Source organism: Nyctibius grandis, chromosome 12 (genome assembly GCF_013368605.1).
Source record: "Nyctibius grandis isolate bNycGra1 chromosome 12, bNycGra1.pri, whole genome shotgun sequence".
NCBI lineage: Eukaryota > Metazoa > Chordata > Aves > Nyctibiiformes > Nyctibiidae > Nyctibius > Nyctibius grandis.
Genome location: NC_090669.1, coordinates 11,765,308 through 11,786,292, shown reverse-complemented (window position 1 = coordinate 11,786,292; position 20,985 = coordinate 11,765,308). Strand labels below are relative to the sequence as shown.

Sequence of the window (20,985 nt, the reverse complement as noted above, 5' to 3'; positions counted from 1 at the left end):
TGTTTAACCTCAAGATGATAGAACTACTGTATAACAAAATGTTTGAATTTGGTATTTAGGTACAGCTATGACTGAGTTCAGTGAGGATTGCTGTGATCAGACCTACAGGATTGTACCATCATTTCTGATACGTATCATTTTTGTCATATTTTTCAGTATGTTGTATTATGTGCTTGAGAGTCCTTTTTTTTTAATGCAGATTTCTTACAGTCACTGCCGTATCATATCAAAATAAATCCCTGCGCTACAGTTTATTAACTAACCCTAGTGGTCTGTTCAGTATTGATCGGGCAACAGGAGATATCAGTTTAACTCGGAGTGTGGATTATGAGAGTGACCAACACCAGTATCTTCTTTTGGTTGGAGCAGAGGAAAATGAGGAACAGTTCAGTAGTGCAGCTGAGGTAGGTGTTCCGTTCTGGCAGTCTGTATGTATTTCCGTTTTCCTTCAGCCTTTCCAGATTACAGATTCACTGGGGGCTCCCATTTCTCCAGCTCATGCTATCTATTCTGCTGTCTGTTTTAAAAGTCTCTCTGTCTATGGGTAGGTGTTGAGGGCTGGTTTAGGTACTCTTAGACTTCATTCTTGCTGATGCTGGAGAGGCTATTTCTGAGGGATCAATATGCCATCCCATCATAGGTCCTAGGCCTTATCTGGGAAGACACGGAAACTGATGCGGCTAAGCCAAACATGAGGTTTTGTCTTACTCTAAACTTTCATAAAGTATGATGTATATTTGAGACTGTTCCAATTTAAAACAAAAGCAGAACATAAAATGATTTGTTTCATATCAAGAACACGAAGTGAACTTGTAAAGACAGAAAGTAATAAAAACTCACAGATACTAGAAGATGATGGTTCATGGGGTTTTAGAAAGTTGTTTGACAGCAAAAGTATTAAGTTGTTTGAATTCAAGGATTCACAGAGCTAGGAAATGCATGCAATGTAACAGTTCATTCCTGCTGCAGGAAATAAGATGTACAGCATGGAGGGAACAGGAGGCAGAATAATTAGGAGCAAGTGGGAGGACACAGAGAGACTGTGTCAGTGTACCAAGCAGTGGCTGTAGCACACCAGAGACTGTTAACTTCTGTTGACCCTTTTATGTACTATAAGATGAAGAGTGGTAGAATATGACTTGAAAGAGGATTATGAAATAATTTTACAAGTACATTTAGCCTAAGTGTAGTTTAACTTGTACCTGCTTTCCACTGATAACAACCTCAGTAGTTATGAGAGAGCAACTGCCAGTTTATACGAACCTATGTAAGGGTAGATGGAGTATACATCTCCCTGTTGCACTATGATGCAGAATACCTCAACCAACTTCAGACAGTCTGAAGTGTAGCAGTGTGAACCACCATAAAGGCTAATTTAACACACTCCTTACTGTTCGGATTGTGAAAAGGCAACTGTGGACTCATATTTGACATAGGAATAAGAAAACATTTTTAAAGATGTTAGAAGCAGAATTGTATTTCTTAGTTGTTTTACCATAATCAGTTCCATTTAAGTCTGATTTAAGCTGCTGTAATTGAACTTGGAACTTGGTCTTGGAGATTTATACTGCTAAAATGTAATATGTGTGGCAGTAGAATTTTTAGTCTTACAAATCACGGGAGTGTTGGAAGATAAGATCATGGGAAAAGGATGCTTGGAAAGCAGACAGTCCATTTTCCTTCAAATCAGTAATAGGAAATAATAAATGGAGACGAAGGGTGAGTGGAAAATGTTGCTGTAGGGGACTGGGACTTGGCAATTCCTGTATTTTGGAATCTAATATTTAAACGGTTCTCAGCAGGAAGAGAGCAATCTAAGAAAAATGGCATATCCAATGTGCTGTAGCTTCTGAAGACCTCAAGGATGGTTTTGGGAAATTCTTCCATCTGATGTTCCTAGAGCGATGAAGTCATTGCCTTGATTCACTTTGCTGTTTAACATTCACCTTTTTTCCATTCAGGTTTTGGTTGTAATCACAGATGTGAATGATTGTGCCCCTGAATTTCATCAGTCAATTTACAGCAAATTTGGTGTTCCTGAAACAGTTACTATGACAACTGTGCTTCTACAAGGTTAGTACTTCTAAAACTATCTGTTACATTCAGTATGAGTACTTTTTTTTCCCCCTCCCGCTAATTAGAATTCAGTTCAGAAGGCAAAATTACCTGCCCCAGCATGGGTCGTTGCAGCTCTCTGAAGGGAAATGGCACCTTGTAGAATTGGGTCCTAATTATTTACTACTGCCACAGCCCAAACAATTTTGAGGAATGGGAAACAAAGGAAGCAAATCTTCTTTGTAGGATTTTGAAGTAATAAGACTTCAATTGTGGTTGATATTATAGCAGCAGGCTTATAGTAGCAATCCTACAACATTTCTTTTTTTGAAGGAAGAGAGTGATGTTAGATCAGAAATTATAGACACATCAGCTTACCTTCTCTAGCTGTCTTATTTAAGAATCCTGTGTAGACTTGCTGTAGGGAATTCAGCTCTTTTGTGTTAAAAGCCTCTTGCACTGTTTAACTGTTGTATGTGAGGTTTTGTTTGGATGCTTGAGAAAAAGACTTTGCTTCTTCCCAGTGTAACCAATAACTTAAGCTTTAAATGATGATGCTCTGTAAATTATGTAAATTTTTATTATGTAAACCACAAAAATGTTACATTGAAAATATTTATAAAGAAATGAGCAGATCCTGGCAATAACACAAATTTGTGTCAACTAAACAGTTGTAGAAGGGCTTTATATTAGTCTTCAACCCTTACATAAACTTTTTACAAATCTTGAGAGGAAAAAGGAAATTGAACTGCAGGAAAATTGCTGTTCCCTAGTAAACAGGATTTTATAACCTCCTACTGTTCTACTTAGTGATTTATCTTGTACTAATGGTAGTCTGTCAGTTACTATTCTGGTAACTGCTTTTAGCATAGGTTTTTGTAGGTTATGGGTAGGATCTGACAAACATGTTACTTTAACTTGCATCAGTTGAATAATATATGTAAATATTTCATCTTTAATCACACAGAGTGTGATCTGTCTGGGTGGTCTTAAGACAGCAGTATGGATCAGATGGACATGAAACTACACGTCTGTGTGCGGGAATATGTTCTTGGTAGTACAGGGCTCTTTAAATCCAGCAAAGACAAGATCTAGTGGCTGAATTCAACCAGAGACTTAACTTCTTTTTTTCTTTTTTTTTTAAGCAACTTATTTTCAAGTAAGGGGTAGTTCAATAAAAAGCACAGATGATAGCACAGTTTTCTAAATTATTTCAAACACCACATGCCAAGGCAAATGCTGTTACAGTTTTATACTACACGCTAATTCTCATGTTAAAGTACTTAACATTCCAATTCACAAACTCTGATCTACATAATGTCTTTCTCTTCTCTTTTAATAGTGACAGCCACTGACTGCGATTCAAAAGAGAATGCTGAAATACTGTATTACACTTTGAGTCAAGACTTTACTATTACTTCTCGTGGTACTGTTTTTCCAGCAACACCGTTAGACTATGAGCGACCTAACCATCTTTATGAGTTCATAATTATGGCTGTAGATAAAGGGGAAGAGCCGAAGACAGGGACAGCAACTGTTAGGATCCATGTTTCAAATGTCAACGATGAAGCACCTGAGTTTACCCAAACAATGTAAATACATATTCTTAGAACTCTGTTATCTTTGTCTTTTACAGTTGCTTTTTAAATTTTGGTTGGAAGGCTGATCGTTACAGGATGGTAACTGGCTTCGGTTCAATCAAATCTTGAGAGTTAGACTGACAAATGCAGGATAATCTTTTGACTCTGAGACTCTGTTACTGCCAGGGAAAAATAATAAAAAAAAAAAAGCTTTAAGTTTGGTTCTTAATTTTAAGGTTTAGGTGTACTTTCAATGTATAGTGGGACTTATGTATCTAGCTAGATAGGGATAGTATCTAGACAGTTTCTTTTGACAGATCTTGCACTTACGTTTTTTCCCATATATACTGAAAGAGGTGGTGCCGTAATTTCAGATTATACATTTCAGGAGGACCTCTCCACCACCAAAGGAAGTCAAGCAGAAAAAGCAGGCAACTCAGCGTTGTCCTCGGCCCTCATCCAGAGTACATAGTGGAATTTTGCTTTTTAATTAGGCAATTTAAGCTTAGACAGAGTCAAGGGTCCACATCCCTGGTTTATAATCGTTAAAGAAAAATTCTTAGATGGCAGAATCCTAAATGACCACTGAATTATAAAAAAACATAAGATAAATATCAGTAAGTGGAGGTCACTTAATTTCACTTAGTCCCATGCACTACAAACTGTATTTTTTTTTCCTTCTAAAGCATCAGTAAGCATTTTTCTGCCATAGTTGGGGCTCAGAAGCATCTGAAGCAAGGTCAAAAGTACTATAAACTTGCATTTGATTAGACGCTTAGGAATGGGATTCCCAGTTGGCTTCTGCATTAGCCTTCTACTCTTAAAAGTAGAAGCTGCTCAGGACAAAACCCAGGCAGAGATTTCAATGATGCTAAGCTTGTGGTTTAGCTTAACAAAACATCAAAGCTTTCTGACAGTCCTTATTTTATGTAAAGGTAACCTCTGGTTCCAAAATCTTGTACATTCCTTTCTTTCCTAAACATTGCTTAAGAGCTATGGCTTGGAAAAGTTGATCTTTTGTAAATCCTTATTGGATCTCTATGCATTTTCAAATACTAAACCAGATAAAGTTTCTCAGTCTTCAGATGATGCCTACTTTTCATTCATTAATATTCAGGGTTCTTGAATATTTATCTGTATCTGTTAGTCGTGTATCTGTTCCTAATTTTTTAATCAGAGATGAGTTATAGTTTTAAAGATGCTGTAAACATCTCTAACAAATTGGAAACAGAAAAGGTAGTTTAAAAAAAAAACCTAAACCCTGCCAGATCTTTATTAAAGTTTACTGAAGAATATGATTAAAATAAACATTATTTTAAATTACCAAACATTCACAAGAAGCTTTTCTTTTCTCTATGCAATAGCAGGTAAACTGCTATTGTATATATGTGTAGTTTGGCACTGGAATTGAATTCAGCTCCTGGAATTCAAATTATCTCCAGTTTTTGTTTAACCAGGTTAGCTAGGCTTTGATTTTGCTTTATCTTTCCAGTTATGAAAAAAATCTTGAACCCAAAGGTGAATTTCAGATAGAACTTAGTTGAAGTTTTCTGTGAAATAGATTCATAAAAAAACCCATAAATTAGGTCCTGTTGAGAGACTAGTTTGCAATTAATGTTATGCTGTGTGGCAGGCTAATACAAATCAAGATGACGATGTTGTCCTTCCAGCCCTTTCTTTAAATAGATTTACAGTCCAGTATAAACTTACGATTCCTTGCCACAAGCTTGCTTTCATCCCGGTTATTCTGTATCTCAGTTATGAAATGCTTAAGGCTACCACTCTGTTTCATTTTGTCAGTTTTTACTTTCTCCTTTTTGAGAAACCTCTTCTGATCACTCGAACTCTTCTGTCCCTATATTTCATGGTCAAAATTACCAGAATTACTGTTCATTTGCTTTCCAGATGCAGAGTTAAGAGAGTGTCCTGAGGGTTGTGACTGAGCTAAACCAAAATTATTTACTTCTCTTACTTCATTGCATATTAAATTGGGGGAAGAAAAAAAGCTGTCTCTACGAAGGTTTTGATGAAAACACACGTATCTAGACAGCAAAAGCTAAGGGAGAGGTTTTCTGTGCATTCCTTTTCTTTTTCTTTGATTTTTTTCCTATTCTCAGCATACAGAGAGTGGGTCCATAAGCACCATGAACCCAGTGGTACGTAGGTATTTTATCTATATTGTTGGATACAGCCAGCTGTAGTTCATTCTTATGGCTAAGCTTTGGGATATCTACTCTGTACAGGTCTGTAATATGCTTAGTCTGGCCTATGCTCAATCCAGTCAGATAAAATAATAAAGATTTGGGACTTTGCTGAAGCAGGGGGCTTTTCCACTCCAGAGTGTGTTAAGCTTAGGCTGATAATGCCTTCTAAGAGCTTACAATGTCAGTGATTTGTCTGGACTTGAGAAGAGATTTTTGTAAAACTTAACATTATGCACTTATCCTCCACATCTGATTCTCATCTTAGTCGTGCTGGTGCAAAGACTAAGCTGAAATCATTTTGACAGCTTGTGTCAGGAAGTCTGATATAATGAGCAGTGCTTTAACTTAGCAAATGTTTGCTTTGATTCTCTGAATCATGCAACTCATTTTTTAAGAATAAAAAAACCTGAATTCTGCATTTAGCCCAAGTCTTGTTGCGAAGCTAAGCTTCAAGGCTTCAATACTGCTTAAAGTTTGCAGTGGAAATTCATGGGAGGTAACAACAGAAAGACATGAATGGTTGGATAGATCATCAGTCATTTCACTGGTTAACAAAGCAGCATGTTATCAGTGTAATTGTATTAATAAATTACAAGTCTCTGCAGTACCTTTTGTACAGGTAGTCAGAAGGTGTTGTAAAAAATAGTTCTGTATATATTATTTCCTGTCTAAATTCATAAATGTGTTATCATAATTTCTTTTAACAGCTACAGGAGCTTTGTTTCTGAAGATGCAGGCCCAAACGCACTAATTGCTACAGTTAACGCTGTTGACCATGATGGAGATGGTGTGACATACAGTATTCTGTCTGGGAATGAAAAAGGAAACTTTGTTATTGACCCTAAGAAAGGTAATAATATGTTAGCTCTTTGCTGTTGCAGTCGTTGTGTTGATTCTGATATGATGCAGCTTGAATTTGGTCTTCATTAGGTAGCAATTATGAAAACTGAATAGCATATGCTATTGTTGAAGCTAATACTAACCTAATTAAAAAAAGTGCAGGACAAAGATGCAATTGTTCTAGGCTCTTTTATAACGTTAAAAATATCATATCATTTCCCTAAAAGCTTTGTATAGTTGACCTATCTTACATGTTCGTTGTTTGCTTTCAGTCAGTAACTTAGTAGAGAGCATTATTATAGATAACAGGTAACTTAATAAACAGTAACTTAATAAATAACATTATTATTAATAACAGTAAGTGTGACATTCCAAAATGTCAAACAAGGATTTGAATAACATTTAACCTAAGAAACTAGTTTCGAAGTTGCAGCAAGAAAGGGCTACTCTGCTGGGTAAGGTGAAATGGGAGTCAAGGTGACAGCAAGGCAGGCAGGGGCAAGAACGTCACAGCCACAGACTACCATCCTGAGCAAGAAAAGCAGAGCAGGTCCTGAGATACAAACCTGGTTCACCCAACAGTCCAGTGGTCACCAGACCGATTTGCAGGGATGAGGCAGGTCTCAGGTCAAGCTTGGAAGCCAAGCCAGCAAGGCAGTGTCAGGGTCAGCAAGATGCACAGCCAAGTACAGCACACCCTGGGGGAGCTCGGGAAAGGACCTGAGCTTAAGCAGAGCTCCCGAGACATGGGGCACAGGCCACAGACAGGGCTTCTGACAGCAACTGTCTGATCCAAGGTTAGCCAGCTGCATCGTGTGAGAGCTGGCCTTGAACATGGGCAGCCTGACACAGGGAGCAGGAGGAAGAGTTTGCACGGCCTGTTGGCGCACTCTAAGCTTGACATCCTCCTGCTGCGATTAGCCAAAGGTGCTCTTAGTAATCAGGTAGCCATGTGAGGAGAAAAACAATAGGATGGCAGTTCTGACTGGAGTAGTTTTCGTTGTGCAGCTTTTTCATTAACTCAGTTTTAACTGGTTTAAAGTGGGTATTTTTTTTCCCGTGCTTATGTGTCTGTCCTGATAACGCACGTGTGAGCAAACACTTCTTAAGCGACTTTACTTGTGTTGTACTGGCACAAAATTATGCATTTGCAGGCAGAATGAGACTACCACTGTTCTATTTCAATGAATGCAAAAGCATATAAAATATGAACTAAGTAAGTATATTTTTAATTTAAGGACAAAATCAGTCACATGCGCAATGTTATTTAGCCAAGAATACTGCGTGCATGGGAAAAAAATGTGTGGAGAATACTTTACAGTTTAATTCATTTGTTCTGAAATACCAGGTTATACATCTTTTAAAATTCTTTGCAGCAGTTGCATATTTTTAAAACCCCAAAGGAAAAAATGCCACAGTGTTGATATCCTAATTTAAAAAAAAAAAAATAAAATGCACAAACACACATCATCTGAGTAGGCTGGTATATCCCTTTAAATTAATAGGATTTATTTGCTATTTATTGCTTGAAAAAACAAAGAGGATGTTTTGAGACAGAAACAGGCAATCAAATTGAAATCTCATTGAAGGATTGAAGTAACTGAATTAACTTCAGTTAAACTACTTTATATTTAACCTGTTTTGAACTGCAATCAAAATCTGAACTTACGCTTTTCAAAGCACAAGCGTTGAATATATAGGAAGGAGTAACCTACCCTAAGTTATTCCTTCTCTTTATTTCGTAGAGTTCACTTAACATGAAATTTTAATTTCAATGCAAAACATGTTTTTGCATTATTAATGTTAGATTCTGAAACGTTCCCAAAAATATGGTCTCCAGGTAACTTGCAAGTGTTGAATCCTGAATTGAGAGCTCCTTTTATCCTTTCTGACTTAAAAATTGAGTTGTAGGTTCCAAAAGTTAAATTTGTAAAGATACTTTGGCACCTGAAGAGGAACGAGGGTTTTAAACTTGTCTAATTGCTACAGGGGTAGTATATCTGATGCTTCTGAAAATCTTTATTGTAAGTGCTCAAGGAATCTTTACATTTGATTGATAGCATCTCCTAGGATTAGCTCCATAGTTTTAATATAGATAATCATTTATATGTACCTTTATAGTTTTTTACCAATTAATTTTTATAGTCTTTGAAACTTAATTTTAGAAACATTAGCATTTTTTTTTCAAAACACTTGAGCTTTTGTTGCCGAATAAACCAATTTATACAGTGGCTTGCAGCAGTTTCTTTTTGGAAATTACGTCAGGGGAATAGTCTATACACCCGTGTCACAGAAATGCCAAGGTAAAATGGAAATGTGTCAAAAATAAGTGCTGCAGCTAAAGCAATACATTTGCAAGCAAACTGAGTGACATTGATGCTGTGACAGTACTCTGTTGTAGTGACAATTGCTGTTATGCCTGATGAATAATAGAGGTGGTTGATGGATGATGGAGCGGAAGAATGACAGCTTTTTACTGCATGGGCTCAGACAGCTGTAGTCTCTTTTGCTTTTGTAGCAAATTTGCCATACATCTTTCTCTGACAGTGCCTTTATGTCCCATCCAGCAGGTGTATCATTTGGGTGACTTGGGAGAGTAGCAAATAGAGGTTTCTGAGGATATGCCTGTATAGCTAAATGCTGCTGTGATTGTGCTGCAGGAAGGTAAACTTGTACTAGTTTGAGCTGAGCTAGCATTGGTTGCTACAGCAGTAGACGTGGTGGGTGATACATGCTTCATTGCAATAACGGTACAGGAACATAGCCAGGCTTGCTGGTGGGGCTGGTGCAGGTAAAACAGAAATCTGGCACAATGTTTCATTGGATTTTTTTGTTTTGTTTTGTTTTTCTGAAGCAGGTAGGCTAAAGCTAATATGTGCAGGTCAGATGAGTTGTAGTTGTTGTCTCATTTAGCTATGTAGAAATACCTGCAGACAAACAAACCTATTGTGCTTTATTAATTTTGTTTTAATATCAGACTGTAGTAAAAACACCATAGTTAAACTGTAGCAGTTTTGTGGTTTATTGGTGAATGGGTAAACCAGAATGGTTTGTTGTCATGCTTACTAGTGAGAAGAATAACAGTAATTAGTTAATGTAGTTAAAAAAAAAAAAAAGGCAAACCACAACCTATTGTTGTTTTTACAGGGCTAGTTAGACTTCGTTCAAGTCCATTTCCTAAGCTGCAGGGGACAGAGTATGTACTTAATGTCACAGCTACTGATGATAACGCCTCTGGAGGGCCCCATTCTCTTACAAGTACTGTCCAGGTTGTTGTGAAAATTGATGATGTCAACAATAACAAACCTGTCTTTCAGAAGGTAAATGTATGAGGCTCGGTCATTTGTGTTAGACTGTGGTAAATGTTTAAGACTGTATTGTCACTGCAAGTGAATCAGCAGATGAGCTATTCAAGAAGTGGTCTGCTTTTGTCTCTCTTTGAGTCCTGATGCTGCTATCTTCTCCACCTTTTCCATCCCTCCCCTAAGACTTCCAGGGTTTGTTCTCCTCTTGTGGCCGAACAGCTCCTATGAGTATTGTCTCTTTCCTGAACAACATCTCATCTCTCACATTTTAGAAGATGAGATTGAGTGAATAACTTTGGAGGTTCAGTGTGACATGTGAGGAGGAATCGGTAGGTGTAGCTATTATGAAGTGGACTTCTTCCAAAATATTCCAAAATACCTTTCTAAATTACGTAGGCTGCTTTGATGGTTATATGTCTGGAACTGATGAAAGAGAGAAGAATGGAAGTATTATAGCTTGATTTGTAAAGTACTGTAAAAAACAAATGCTTGAATATGTTCTTAGAATGTTAATTCATATTAAAGATCTGTTGTCTAAAAATTTCAAGTTTGATGCAGATGGCTAAGATGCTGATGGACAATGTTGCATATTTTGAAGAATCAGTGATTATTCGTGTCAGTCTTGGCAATTCTCAGTAATCTGTCCTCAACAAAGTTACTTTGTGTAGAAATCCCTTTTTGACCAAAGCGATTCTGTGATTTGGGCAAGTGTATGCCCTCTTTTTTTATAAGACTTTTGCTAACATAGAAAAATATTTGCATTTGGAAGTACATACAACTGTAACTTTTTTCTCCAAATCTTTTCATTATTTGGAGATGCTCAGTGGCCTCGTGTTGTGTGTTGTTTCTATAACCACAAAACAGCAAGTGAAGTCTGTAAACTAGTCATGGTTCAGGTAATTAACATCAGTGCATGTGAATGGAAGTGTAGCTAGATCTTTTTTCCTTTTTTTTTTTTTTTCCCTCTAGTATATCTTTAAATCAAATGGCATGGTAAGTCCTTGATTTTTCTTTTTTTTTTTTCTTCCCTCTCTTAGTGTCAGTATTATCAGGAACATGCTTCTGTATTGGAAAACCAGCCTTCAGGGACAGTTGTACTGCAAGTTGAGGCCACTGATGCTGATGAAGGAGCCAATGGTATAGTGAAATATGGCTTGATGCACAGAGGTGGTGTCCTGCCAGCATTTAGTATTCATCCTGACACAGGTAAAGTGAATATCAGAACAGATACTGGCATATATGGAAACCATTTTATTACACTGATGGAAAAAAAAGCTTAAATAAAATCAGACTTTGTGCTTTTTCACTGAGATTTTTGATAGCAGACAAAATATAAACTGTATTAACTGCATGAACAAATATTCTCCCTTTAGTTTCACACATGTCCAGTACTGAACTAGAACTAATGTTTTCCCTGAAATGTGGAAGTTCTGCTGTGTGAAATAACTTGTGTGTTTCTGTAACTAGATTTTAAAAAAACACCATATTTTAAGTGCATGTTATCTTGCATCATTGCTAATGGCATATAAATGGTTTATCCAAATGACAGTAGTATTACAAACGGCAAAGAGACTAAGTCTTGGAAGGCCAAAACTAAATTCAAGCTGAACTTTTGGAGGATAAAAGACATGAAACATGCCTTTACCCTGTACTTACTGCTCTTCAAAAGAAATATTTTTTATAAACTCATTCTCTTAAAGTTAGTTTGATACTTATTCCATTTTCTACATTTAAGTCCAACTGTGTGTAGATGTGAATGTGTATGAAGTTTGTGTCTGCCTGAGCCGTACAATTTAAGCTGTTGAAATTTGTTAAATCTTGTGATTGGATCCTTGAACCTGAGGTTCACATTATAGGTGTATTTAACCTATTGCATTGTATCTCAATGTATTGACAGACAAAGAAGCATCTAAATGTAGAATATTGTTAAATGCATAGTATTTTAACTCTCTGGTATTTAATTTGTTTTCAGGAGTTCTGACAACTGTTCAGGTATTTGATCGAGAAAAACAGAAGGAATATTCTATAACTGTGACAGCAACAGATCAGGCAGCGGAACCACTCATTGGAATATGTCAGATAAATATTATCATCCTGGACCAAAATGACAATGATCCCAGATTTGAAAACACCCACTATGAATGTAATTGAGAGTCATTGGATAGAGTTTCGGTGCCCTGAGTGTGAGCTTGCCTGATGTCTAAGATTTTTGGGTTTTGTCTTTCCTGGCAGTAGGTCTTGTGACCAGCTAGATGATTGCAGCCGGAGACGCGCTTACCTTAATTAATCACAGAATTGTTATTCTGTGTAATGTGCAATGTAACAAGTACAGTCTTGACTCGTAGGCCTTTCTGAGTGTTGTTATGGGAAAATTCCTTGAAACAATAGCCTGTCAGTATCTTTCCTTACCTGAGTATACAAAGTGTCTGTGGTACTACACAGAGATGTGAAAGTTGTAATAAACATGTGTGTGCGCAATGCTGAGCACTAACTATATCCTTTGTTTTCTGATTAATAGATTTTTGTCACAGCTTTTGATTACATACTTTTCCCATTTGAATTTCATCATTCTTCGTTGTTTGTTGTTTTACCTTTCCTTCTTGATTCTTCAAAAAAACCTTCCTGTTTATGAATAAACACCCAGAGGCATGTATATTATTCATTAAAAAAATGAAGACTGATAATTCTCAGTTAGTTATACTATGCAAATCCTAGAAGGTAGTTTCTGACAATGTGGTCCTTCTGGTTTTATGCAATAAATTAAAATTCCATTTATGTATATTTCATACAGAGCAATTAGTCCCTTAGTAAAAATACAAGACAAAAAGAAAACTAGTATCTTACAAGACAGAAGAATGCCAGGTTATGAATGTGATAATATGAAGTCCAAATGCGATCCATAGCTCTGGAGTGATAGCAGCTCTTTAAAATATTCAGTTTGATTTTTATGGCTATTGTTCCAAGGATGATAAAGTTATAGCTTCCATACATTATTACTTTAGTATTTCTTCATTTCTTAGTAAGATGTTCATGGTACTCTACTGAATTAATGTTGAATTAATGATGTTTGAAATATCCTTTCCTTACATTAGATTTCCTAAGAGAGGACACGAGAGTTGGGACCAGTTTTCTTCGTGTTGCAGCCCATGATGATGACTACAGCTCAAATGCTGCCATTACGTATTCGATAGCAAATGAGAAACCAAATTATTTACAAATTAATCCTACTACAGGCTGGGTGTTTGTGAACCAACCCATATCTCAGGTATGGTGCTTGCTTTCCTTTTTAAGCTGGCTGTCTCAATATGTCGTAGGAGGGACTGAGGTCATGAGTTTGTCCTTACCTCCATGTTACCCCTTCACGTTAAAGGATCAATATGTCATGTTTAAATGAAACATGAGTCTAAGGCTTTTAGCTGATGAGTTCATTGACTATGAATAAGCAAGCCCTGCTTTCAGCTGGAAAGTAGCAGCTGACAGCACTGCCTCTGAGAACTTGTTCTTCTCATATCATTAGTTTTGGCATACTAATACCAAGGACTGGAGGGCTGAGACTGTAAGCAGGGGAGCAAGAACCCAGAATATTTTTGATATTGAAATTTAAATTCTAAGTAACTGACACACAAAACTTTGGTGAAGGTATATCCTTTTAATATATTTTCTTTATTGAATCTAAGAACCCTACAGACCTAATAACAAAAACTGTTGATAGGTAAGCTTTAAGAACTCAGGGGCTCCACAAAGTGGGTGTTTTTGGTTTTGTTTTAAACTTTGTGTGAAATTTGCTGAGGTTTATTGAGACGAATAGCAACATTTTCCAACACTCTTAAGTAAAGCAAATAGCAGAATTTTCAGCAACCTTGCACCTACTTCGTATTCGGAGCTCAGTATTCTCCAGTTGTGGATGTTTTCTTTCTGTGCAGGTTTTCTTAGGTGTGCCTTTAATTTTACATATTCATTTCTTTTTTTTGGGGAAAAAAAGACCCGCTTATCTGAGCCCTGATCAAAACCCTCTGTAATGAAAACTTTTTTACTGTTCAGAGGTCATCTGTAATTCGAGAGATTATTGCCACAGATGGAGGTAATAGGAGCAGTAAAGTTGAACTTGCGGTAACTATTACCAGTGCAAAAAACCAGCCTCCACAGTGGGAAAGAGACAGCTATGAAGTTGTTATTCCAGAGAATGCTACACGAGATGCATCAATTTTGGTAAGGTTGGGGCAGACATGTTTGTCTGTCTATGGCTCTAAGGCTATAGAGTAACTGAACATTGCTTATTTGCTTAAATACAGTGAGCTTTTGTAACAGGTTTGTGTATTGTAGGGACCAATGATCTGCTATCAGTTTTCTTTCAGAAATGCTGAAGTTAACCAGCATTTTTGCTCTAATGTATATGTGTGCAACCACTATTTAATTTCCTTCCCATTTGGAAAACGCTGTAGGTGTTCCAGTTTTTTGAATGCTGCTGTGTTACCTGAGGTGGTTATTTGGCTTACAGTACTTAAAATCGTTCAGTTTAATTGCTTGGAATGAGTAATCGGAACAGCTTTATGAAGTAACTCCAAAATACACTTATAGGATAACAGTGAGAGTAACCAAACATATAATGTCTGGTAACCTTTGACTGCAGCTGTTTGTGGCCTGGAGGTGTATCACACAGGGTTGAGACTGTTTTCAGTTGAGAGCTGAAGATCTGTGAGAGTCAATATACAAAAGCTTTTAGAAATGTTACTGTACTTACAAAAGTGTTGATTACACAAACTTTTTGAACTGTGCAGACAATCAAAGCAACTTCTCCCCTTGGTGATCCCCGTGTGACTTATAACCTAGAAGAGGGGCTTGTTCCAAAGACCAACATGCCAGTTCGTTTCTATCTGACTCCAAACAGACACGATGGTTCTGCTTCAATCCTGGTAGCCGAGCCACTAGATTATGAAACAACGAAGAGCTTTTTGCTGAGGGTTCGAGCACAGAATGTTGCTGCAGTTCCTCTGGCAGCATTTGCTACAGTCTATATTAATGTGACAGGTGTGTAAGCTGTTCAGTGTTGTTATACTATAAGCATAATATTTTTTTTCCTTTTTCTTTAAAGTTTTATAGTTTTCTCTCTATGTGCTCTTTTTGATGTTTTAGATGTCAATGACAATGTCCCATTCTTCACTTCATCTATTTATGAAGCCTCGATAACAGAGGGAGCTGGTGTTGGGACATTCGTTGTTCAGGTCTCTGCCACTGACCTTGACCTTGGTCAAAATGGTGAGGTAAGCAAGTGGGGACCTACATCTTCCGTTATGAAAGGTATGGAGTATGAACAATGGCTAAATAGACTAGAAGCCTTCAACCTAGAAAAGGGATGATTAATAGCGAAATATGAGATGAAATAAAGTAAATTACGTATTTCTCTGTCTTGCCATGTGAAAAATGCAGCTAAAACTAGTAGATGTGAGACAGAAAAAAGAAATATTTATACAACCTGTCGTTCAGTTGAAAAACTTGCTATAGAATGCTCTCGTTTGGAAAGGTCTATATAGACCTAAAATGTTATTGGATATATTAATGGAAGAAAAGAATGTGTTAAAAGCCTCTGTGAGTTGTAAATCATTGGGGGTGCTGAAAACTGAATCCTTACAAAATATGTCAAGTTAACACCAAAAGTGGAGATATTCATTATTGATTTTAAAAATCGAAAGTAGGCATATCCTTAGAACAAGAGTGCAACCTGAAGTCAAATGCACGAAAGCATACATATAATAGAGACTAGAACATGGTCCATGATACTGAGCAAGTACAAATTCAGCTCACCTGTGATTATTATGTTAGTACCTGGGATCTTTAGCTGAATTTGAGTGCTGTTGCACAAGCACCATGGAAACGTGAGCTAGTGAACTCAGGAACTGATTAGACAAGACAAATTTATTTCAATTTACAGATCGGCAGTCAACATACAAGGAAGTTAATTGACTTTAAACTAAATTGCTTAAGCTGGCAGTTTTACCCAGCTTTCTTGGCCCTGATGAAGTTCTCAAACACAAGACTCTTACTTCTCTCTTTAAGTACTTATTTAGTTGTGAACTATCCAACAGCAGGAAAGTGTAGATTAACAACTCCTTTTTAATCCTTTAGATAACTTACTCCCTGTTACATGACAGTGGCAGAGACTACACATATTTTCGCTTGGACTCACAGACAGGCTCAATATACACTGCCTCAGTGTTTGATAGAGAGAAGAAGGGGTCCTATCTTCTAGAAGTCACATCAGTAGATGGCTCTGAATCAGCTCGACCTGGAAAACGTGGGAAGCCAAACTCTGGTAAGAGACAGATGTCTGTGACAAGCATTATTTTACCTGGATTGGTCTCTGAAAACAGAAGCTCTGAAATGCAAGAGTAAATGTTAATTTCCTTTTTTTCAAGTGCACTTGTGAAAGAGTGTCTGTTTTGGTTTGGGGTATTTTTTTTTACTGATGTGCAACAGTTGTGTCAGAGCTGGAAGTGATATTTTATATGATGATCAGGCAATTTTTTTGTTCTGAAATTAAAAGTAGAGCTTCATATTTAGAGTTCAGAGATTATTTCCTAGCTAGCAAAGATGCACCCATTATCCGTAGGATGCAGATCTTTGGATAGTGGAGGTGTTTCTCAAAGAAGTGCATATGGTACTGTATTCAGTCAAAATTAATTATGAAGTCGGAAGCAGGAAAGTTCAAGATGGAAAATCCCATTCTCAGTTGACAGCTGCGCTTAAATAAAGACTTAAAATTAGGCTTTTATGGCTTCAGGACAAGAAGTTATGACTAAAAACTGTACAATTGCCGTATTAAGCATCAATTATTCACGTATTATCTGTTTAAACAAATTGAATGTGACATTCATTTGATATCCAAGTGCTTTTGAGTAATGTTGGTATATATATTGTCCACAACCCTAAGGGTTTGTTTCTATATTGTGTGCATATTCGTCTTCATTTAATGTGCAGCTAGACAGTTTAAGGAATTGTAGCTGACAGAAGTGGCACAGCTGAGTATTTTAATCTCTTGTTTCTTGTCTCTCTAGACACGGCCTACGTGCGCATTTTTATCAGCGATGTGAATGATAACAAGCCTGTCTTCACGCAAAGTGTCTATGAAGTAAATGTGGATGAAGACCAGGATGTGGGCTCGACTATCATTACAGTCAGTGCTAATGATGAAGATGAAGGTAAAGTATTGGAATTCCCCATAGCTGTGTCTAAAATATTAATGAGTTAATTTCAGCACACCAAGACATATTTAGTGGTGTTAGAAAGGAAAATGTCTTTTTGTCTCTCGATTTTAAAACTTCTTTTAAGTGTCAACTGATAGGGCATGAACATTAGTTTATAATGGAGCTGTGAGGCATAAGTCAAATAACTTATTTCGGGAGGCAATGCATTAATGTGGGATGATGGGAAATAATTTCTGTGTCAGCAAATACAAATTTATTATAGGCCACATCATTTTCTTACAAATGGGCGCCAATAAAAATGTCCTGGTTAACTGGAATGAATCAAGCTTGATTTCAGTGAGATTCATTTGCTTTCTCTATGAGCAATATAGTCGTATTGTTGAATTTTTTTCTTCGTACACATTTTCACATTTGAATCTAGACTTCCTAAATGCATATGTTACGTCTTAGCTATATTGTGTTATCTACAGCTCAGTCAGGAATTCAGCTGTAAGTCATGTAAAAATAAGTACATAACTAATGCTCATAAATGAGAAGAGGGAACAGTACAGACTTCCATCTTTTGGCCATGGTGCACTACTAATTTGGCTTTGCTATGGCTTCACCATACTGGTTTTGTTGCACAAGTCCCAAAGAACTGTTCTGTCAGTATGTCTGTGAAGTGCAAGTACATCCTGACTGCATTTGATTCCTCAGCCACTCAGGGAGGTTGAGGCAAATGTGGCTAAGTTGTACTGAAGAAGGATTTACCTACTCAAGGAACTATTAGTTTGTTACTTAGGCTGCCTGTAAATCTACTCCATAGTGTTGGATCGGGGTAGCTGATGTGATGGATATATGGCACTTCATTTCTGTCCTCTTAATAAAGTAAATTGTTAAAGACGTAGCCACAAATTACAATTGGACATACCGGAACTGAAAATACTGGTAAGTAGTCTGACATAGCTGCATGTTTTAAAAGACTACAGTTAGCATATGATTTGTACTTCATCTTAACATACCATGTTTTAATCTACTTCAAGAAATGCGTGTTTTCTGACGCTGTCGGTAATTGACAGGAACAAATGCTAAATTACGGTATCAGATGACAGCTGGAAACACAGGAGGAGTACTTGATGTAGAACCAGAAACAGGAGCCATTTTTATTGCCCAACCACTGGATTATGAAGAAACACAAATGTATGAGATTCACTTGTTGGCCTCTGACGGGAAATGGGAAGATTATGCGGTTATCATCATCAATGTAATGAATAAAAATGATGAGACTCCAGTTTTCTCTATCAATGAATACTATGGAAGTATAATTGAAGAACTGGATGGGTTGCCAGTCTTTGTACTTCAGGTAGTGTACGCAGTTTCAGAGGTTATGATATTTCAGTGAAAGGGCAGAGATTACACTGGTACAATTATGTTAATAATAATCCAGCACAGATATATTAGTGAAATTTAGTTTTACCGAGTTTTCTTGTCAGTGGAAGAAGAGAAATGGACTTTCATGGAAAAATAATTAGAAAGACAATGAGGAGGATAAGCAGGATGGATCATTTGTGATCCTAAAAAGCAAATCATTAACATCATAAAATAGCTATCGGAATAGCATAGTTAAATTACCTCTACAAATATGAAAAAAAAATTTTAGTTTTAGAATATCTACATTGTTATTGTAATGCAAAGCATATTTACCTACCCTGAATTGTCTCTCAGCCACCTCTCATTTGCCATTCATCTAGCATGCACATATTAATAGCATGTCATATACTTTTGCTTGGACTCCTTTAGACTGTAGCAGCATAGAGAATATAATGCAATCAGTGCATGTTTTGTAATTTCTCTTTGTTTTCAAAACTTTTGTAGGTTATGGCAAATGATCCTGATAGTAATGTGGATGAAGGAGATTTGAGATACTCATTGCATGGGCATGGTGCAGCTGATATTTTCACAATAGATGAGAAGACAGGCAGCATTTACTCATGCAAGAGGCTGGATCGGGAAGAGAGAGCACTGTGGAGATTTGTTGTATTGGCTACTGATGAAGGTGGAGAAGGACTTACAGGATTTGCTGATGTAATTATTAATGTGTGGGATATAAATGACAATGCGCCCATGTTCCCGTGCATGCCCGATGATTGCAGCGGGAGTGTCTTTGAAAATTCTCCTGCAGACACGTTAGTCATGGAAATGGGTGGAGTTGATCATGACGATCCAAATGTAGGTCTTAATGCTGTCCTGACTTACAGGATAACAGAGAATGTAAAAAGTGAGTTTGGTACTGACATGTTTAATATCAATCCCAATACTGGTACAATCTATGTAGCCGGGGGAATACTGGACAGAGAAAGGACTGAAAATTATTTTCTTACTGTTGAAGCAAGAGATGGGGGAGGGCTAACAGGAACTGGCACTGCCACTATCTGGATTGCAGACGTCAATGATCATGTACCTAAATTCACAAAAAAGATGTGGCAGGCAGTAATTCCTGAGAACAGTGCCATCGACTCAGAAGTCCTGCAAGTGTGTGCTACAGATGCAGATGTTGGGGAAAATGGTGACTTAATATTCAGTATCATCGGGGGAGACCCAGATCAGAAGTTTTATATTGGGAATGACAAAGAATGGCAATGTGCCACTATTCGACTGAAAAAAAGATTGGATTTTGAGAATGCACATGAAAGGCAGTTTAATCTTACTATTACAGTGGAAGATCTTGAATTTTCTAGCATTGCAGCGTGCCTGATTGAAGTGGAAGACTCTAATGACCACAGCCCAGTTTTCCTTTCTCAGTTTATTCGGACAAGCCCTTTCTTTGAAAATGTGCCTGTAGGTACTACAGTAACCACAGTGAGAGCTACAGACAAGGATTCTGGTTTGAACGGAAACATTATATATTCTATAAAGTCAGATTCGGATCCTATGAGACAGTTTGTGGTTGACCAATATGGTCACGTGATTGTGGCAAATACACTAGATCACGAAGTCATTCAAGAATACAGTTTAATTGTACAAGCTTCAGATCAAGGGACACCTGCCCACACTGGAAGTGTTACAGTTTTGATTAACTTGCTTGATGTTAATGACAATGAACCAAGGTTTGAGGCAGCGTACATGCCTGTAGTTTGGGAAAATATATTGAGGCCTGAAATAGTGTATATGAACCATACATCAAAACTGCTTCATGCATTTGATCCAGACAGTGAGGAAAACGGGCCACCCTTTACATTTTCATTGCCACCAGATTATCAGAATTCTTTGGATTTTTCTCTTACTGACAACAGAAATAACACAGCAACTGTAACTGCTTTGAGGTCCTTTGACAGAGAAAAGCAGAACATGTTTCATCTGCCAATAATTATAACAGATAGTGGGATTCCAGCTATGAGCTCTACAAATACCTTAACTATAACAGTTGGTGATGAAAATGACAACTGCCATGAATCTGGCCATAAGGAAGTCTATGTGTACAGTTACAAAGGTAAGTGCTATCTGGATATCATATCAGATACGGTATTTTTGCAGTGAGTTATTTTTGCTGAATTCAGTGCGCCTAAACTAGAAAAAGGTGTGACCAGATCCTACCATAGATACGAGAGAAAGAAATTTCTAGGGTGGACTGGCTCCAGATCTGAACCTTAAAAATTTCCCATGTTGCTGGATCTTGGCTGTGGAATTCAAAGACCTCCTTCCCTGGAGTTGCTCCTTTTGCTATTTTGGAACAGCTGCTTGGATGTTCCACTTCTGTGACAGTCCACAGGGGCCTGAAAAAAGGGGCCAAGAACCGGCACAGATTGATGGCTTCTTGCCC

General features: G+C 37.3%; 1 protein-coding gene across 1 annotated transcript in view; it reads left to right on the top strand.

Annotated features, from left to right (window-relative positions):
* Positions 1–20,985, top strand: part of LOC137669234 (neural-cadherin-like) — a 61,995-nt gene that overhangs the window by 21,040 nt on the left and 19,970 nt on the right. The window contains exons 4-18 of the mRNA XM_068411221.1: positions 200–404; positions 1,962–2,073; positions 3,398–3,647; positions 6,547–6,689; positions 9,827–9,999; positions 11,022–11,190; positions 11,957–12,127; positions 13,077–13,249; positions 14,026–14,193; positions 14,763–15,012; positions 15,118–15,245; positions 16,108–16,294; positions 17,037–17,180; positions 18,245–18,528; positions 19,041–20,655. Of these exons, the coding sequence (XP_068267322.1) occupies positions 200–404; positions 1,962–2,073; positions 3,398–3,647; positions 6,547–6,689; positions 9,827–9,999; positions 11,022–11,190; positions 11,957–12,127; positions 13,077–13,249; positions 14,026–14,193; positions 14,763–15,012; positions 15,118–15,245; positions 16,108–16,294; positions 17,037–17,180; positions 18,245–18,528; positions 19,041–20,655 (4,172 nt within the window). The remainder of the gene's footprint in view (positions 1–199; positions 405–1,961; positions 2,074–3,397; positions 3,648–6,546; positions 6,690–9,826; positions 10,000–11,021; positions 11,191–11,956; positions 12,128–13,076; positions 13,250–14,025; positions 14,194–14,762; positions 15,013–15,117; positions 15,246–16,107; positions 16,295–17,036; positions 17,181–18,244; positions 18,529–19,040; positions 20,656–20,985) is intronic.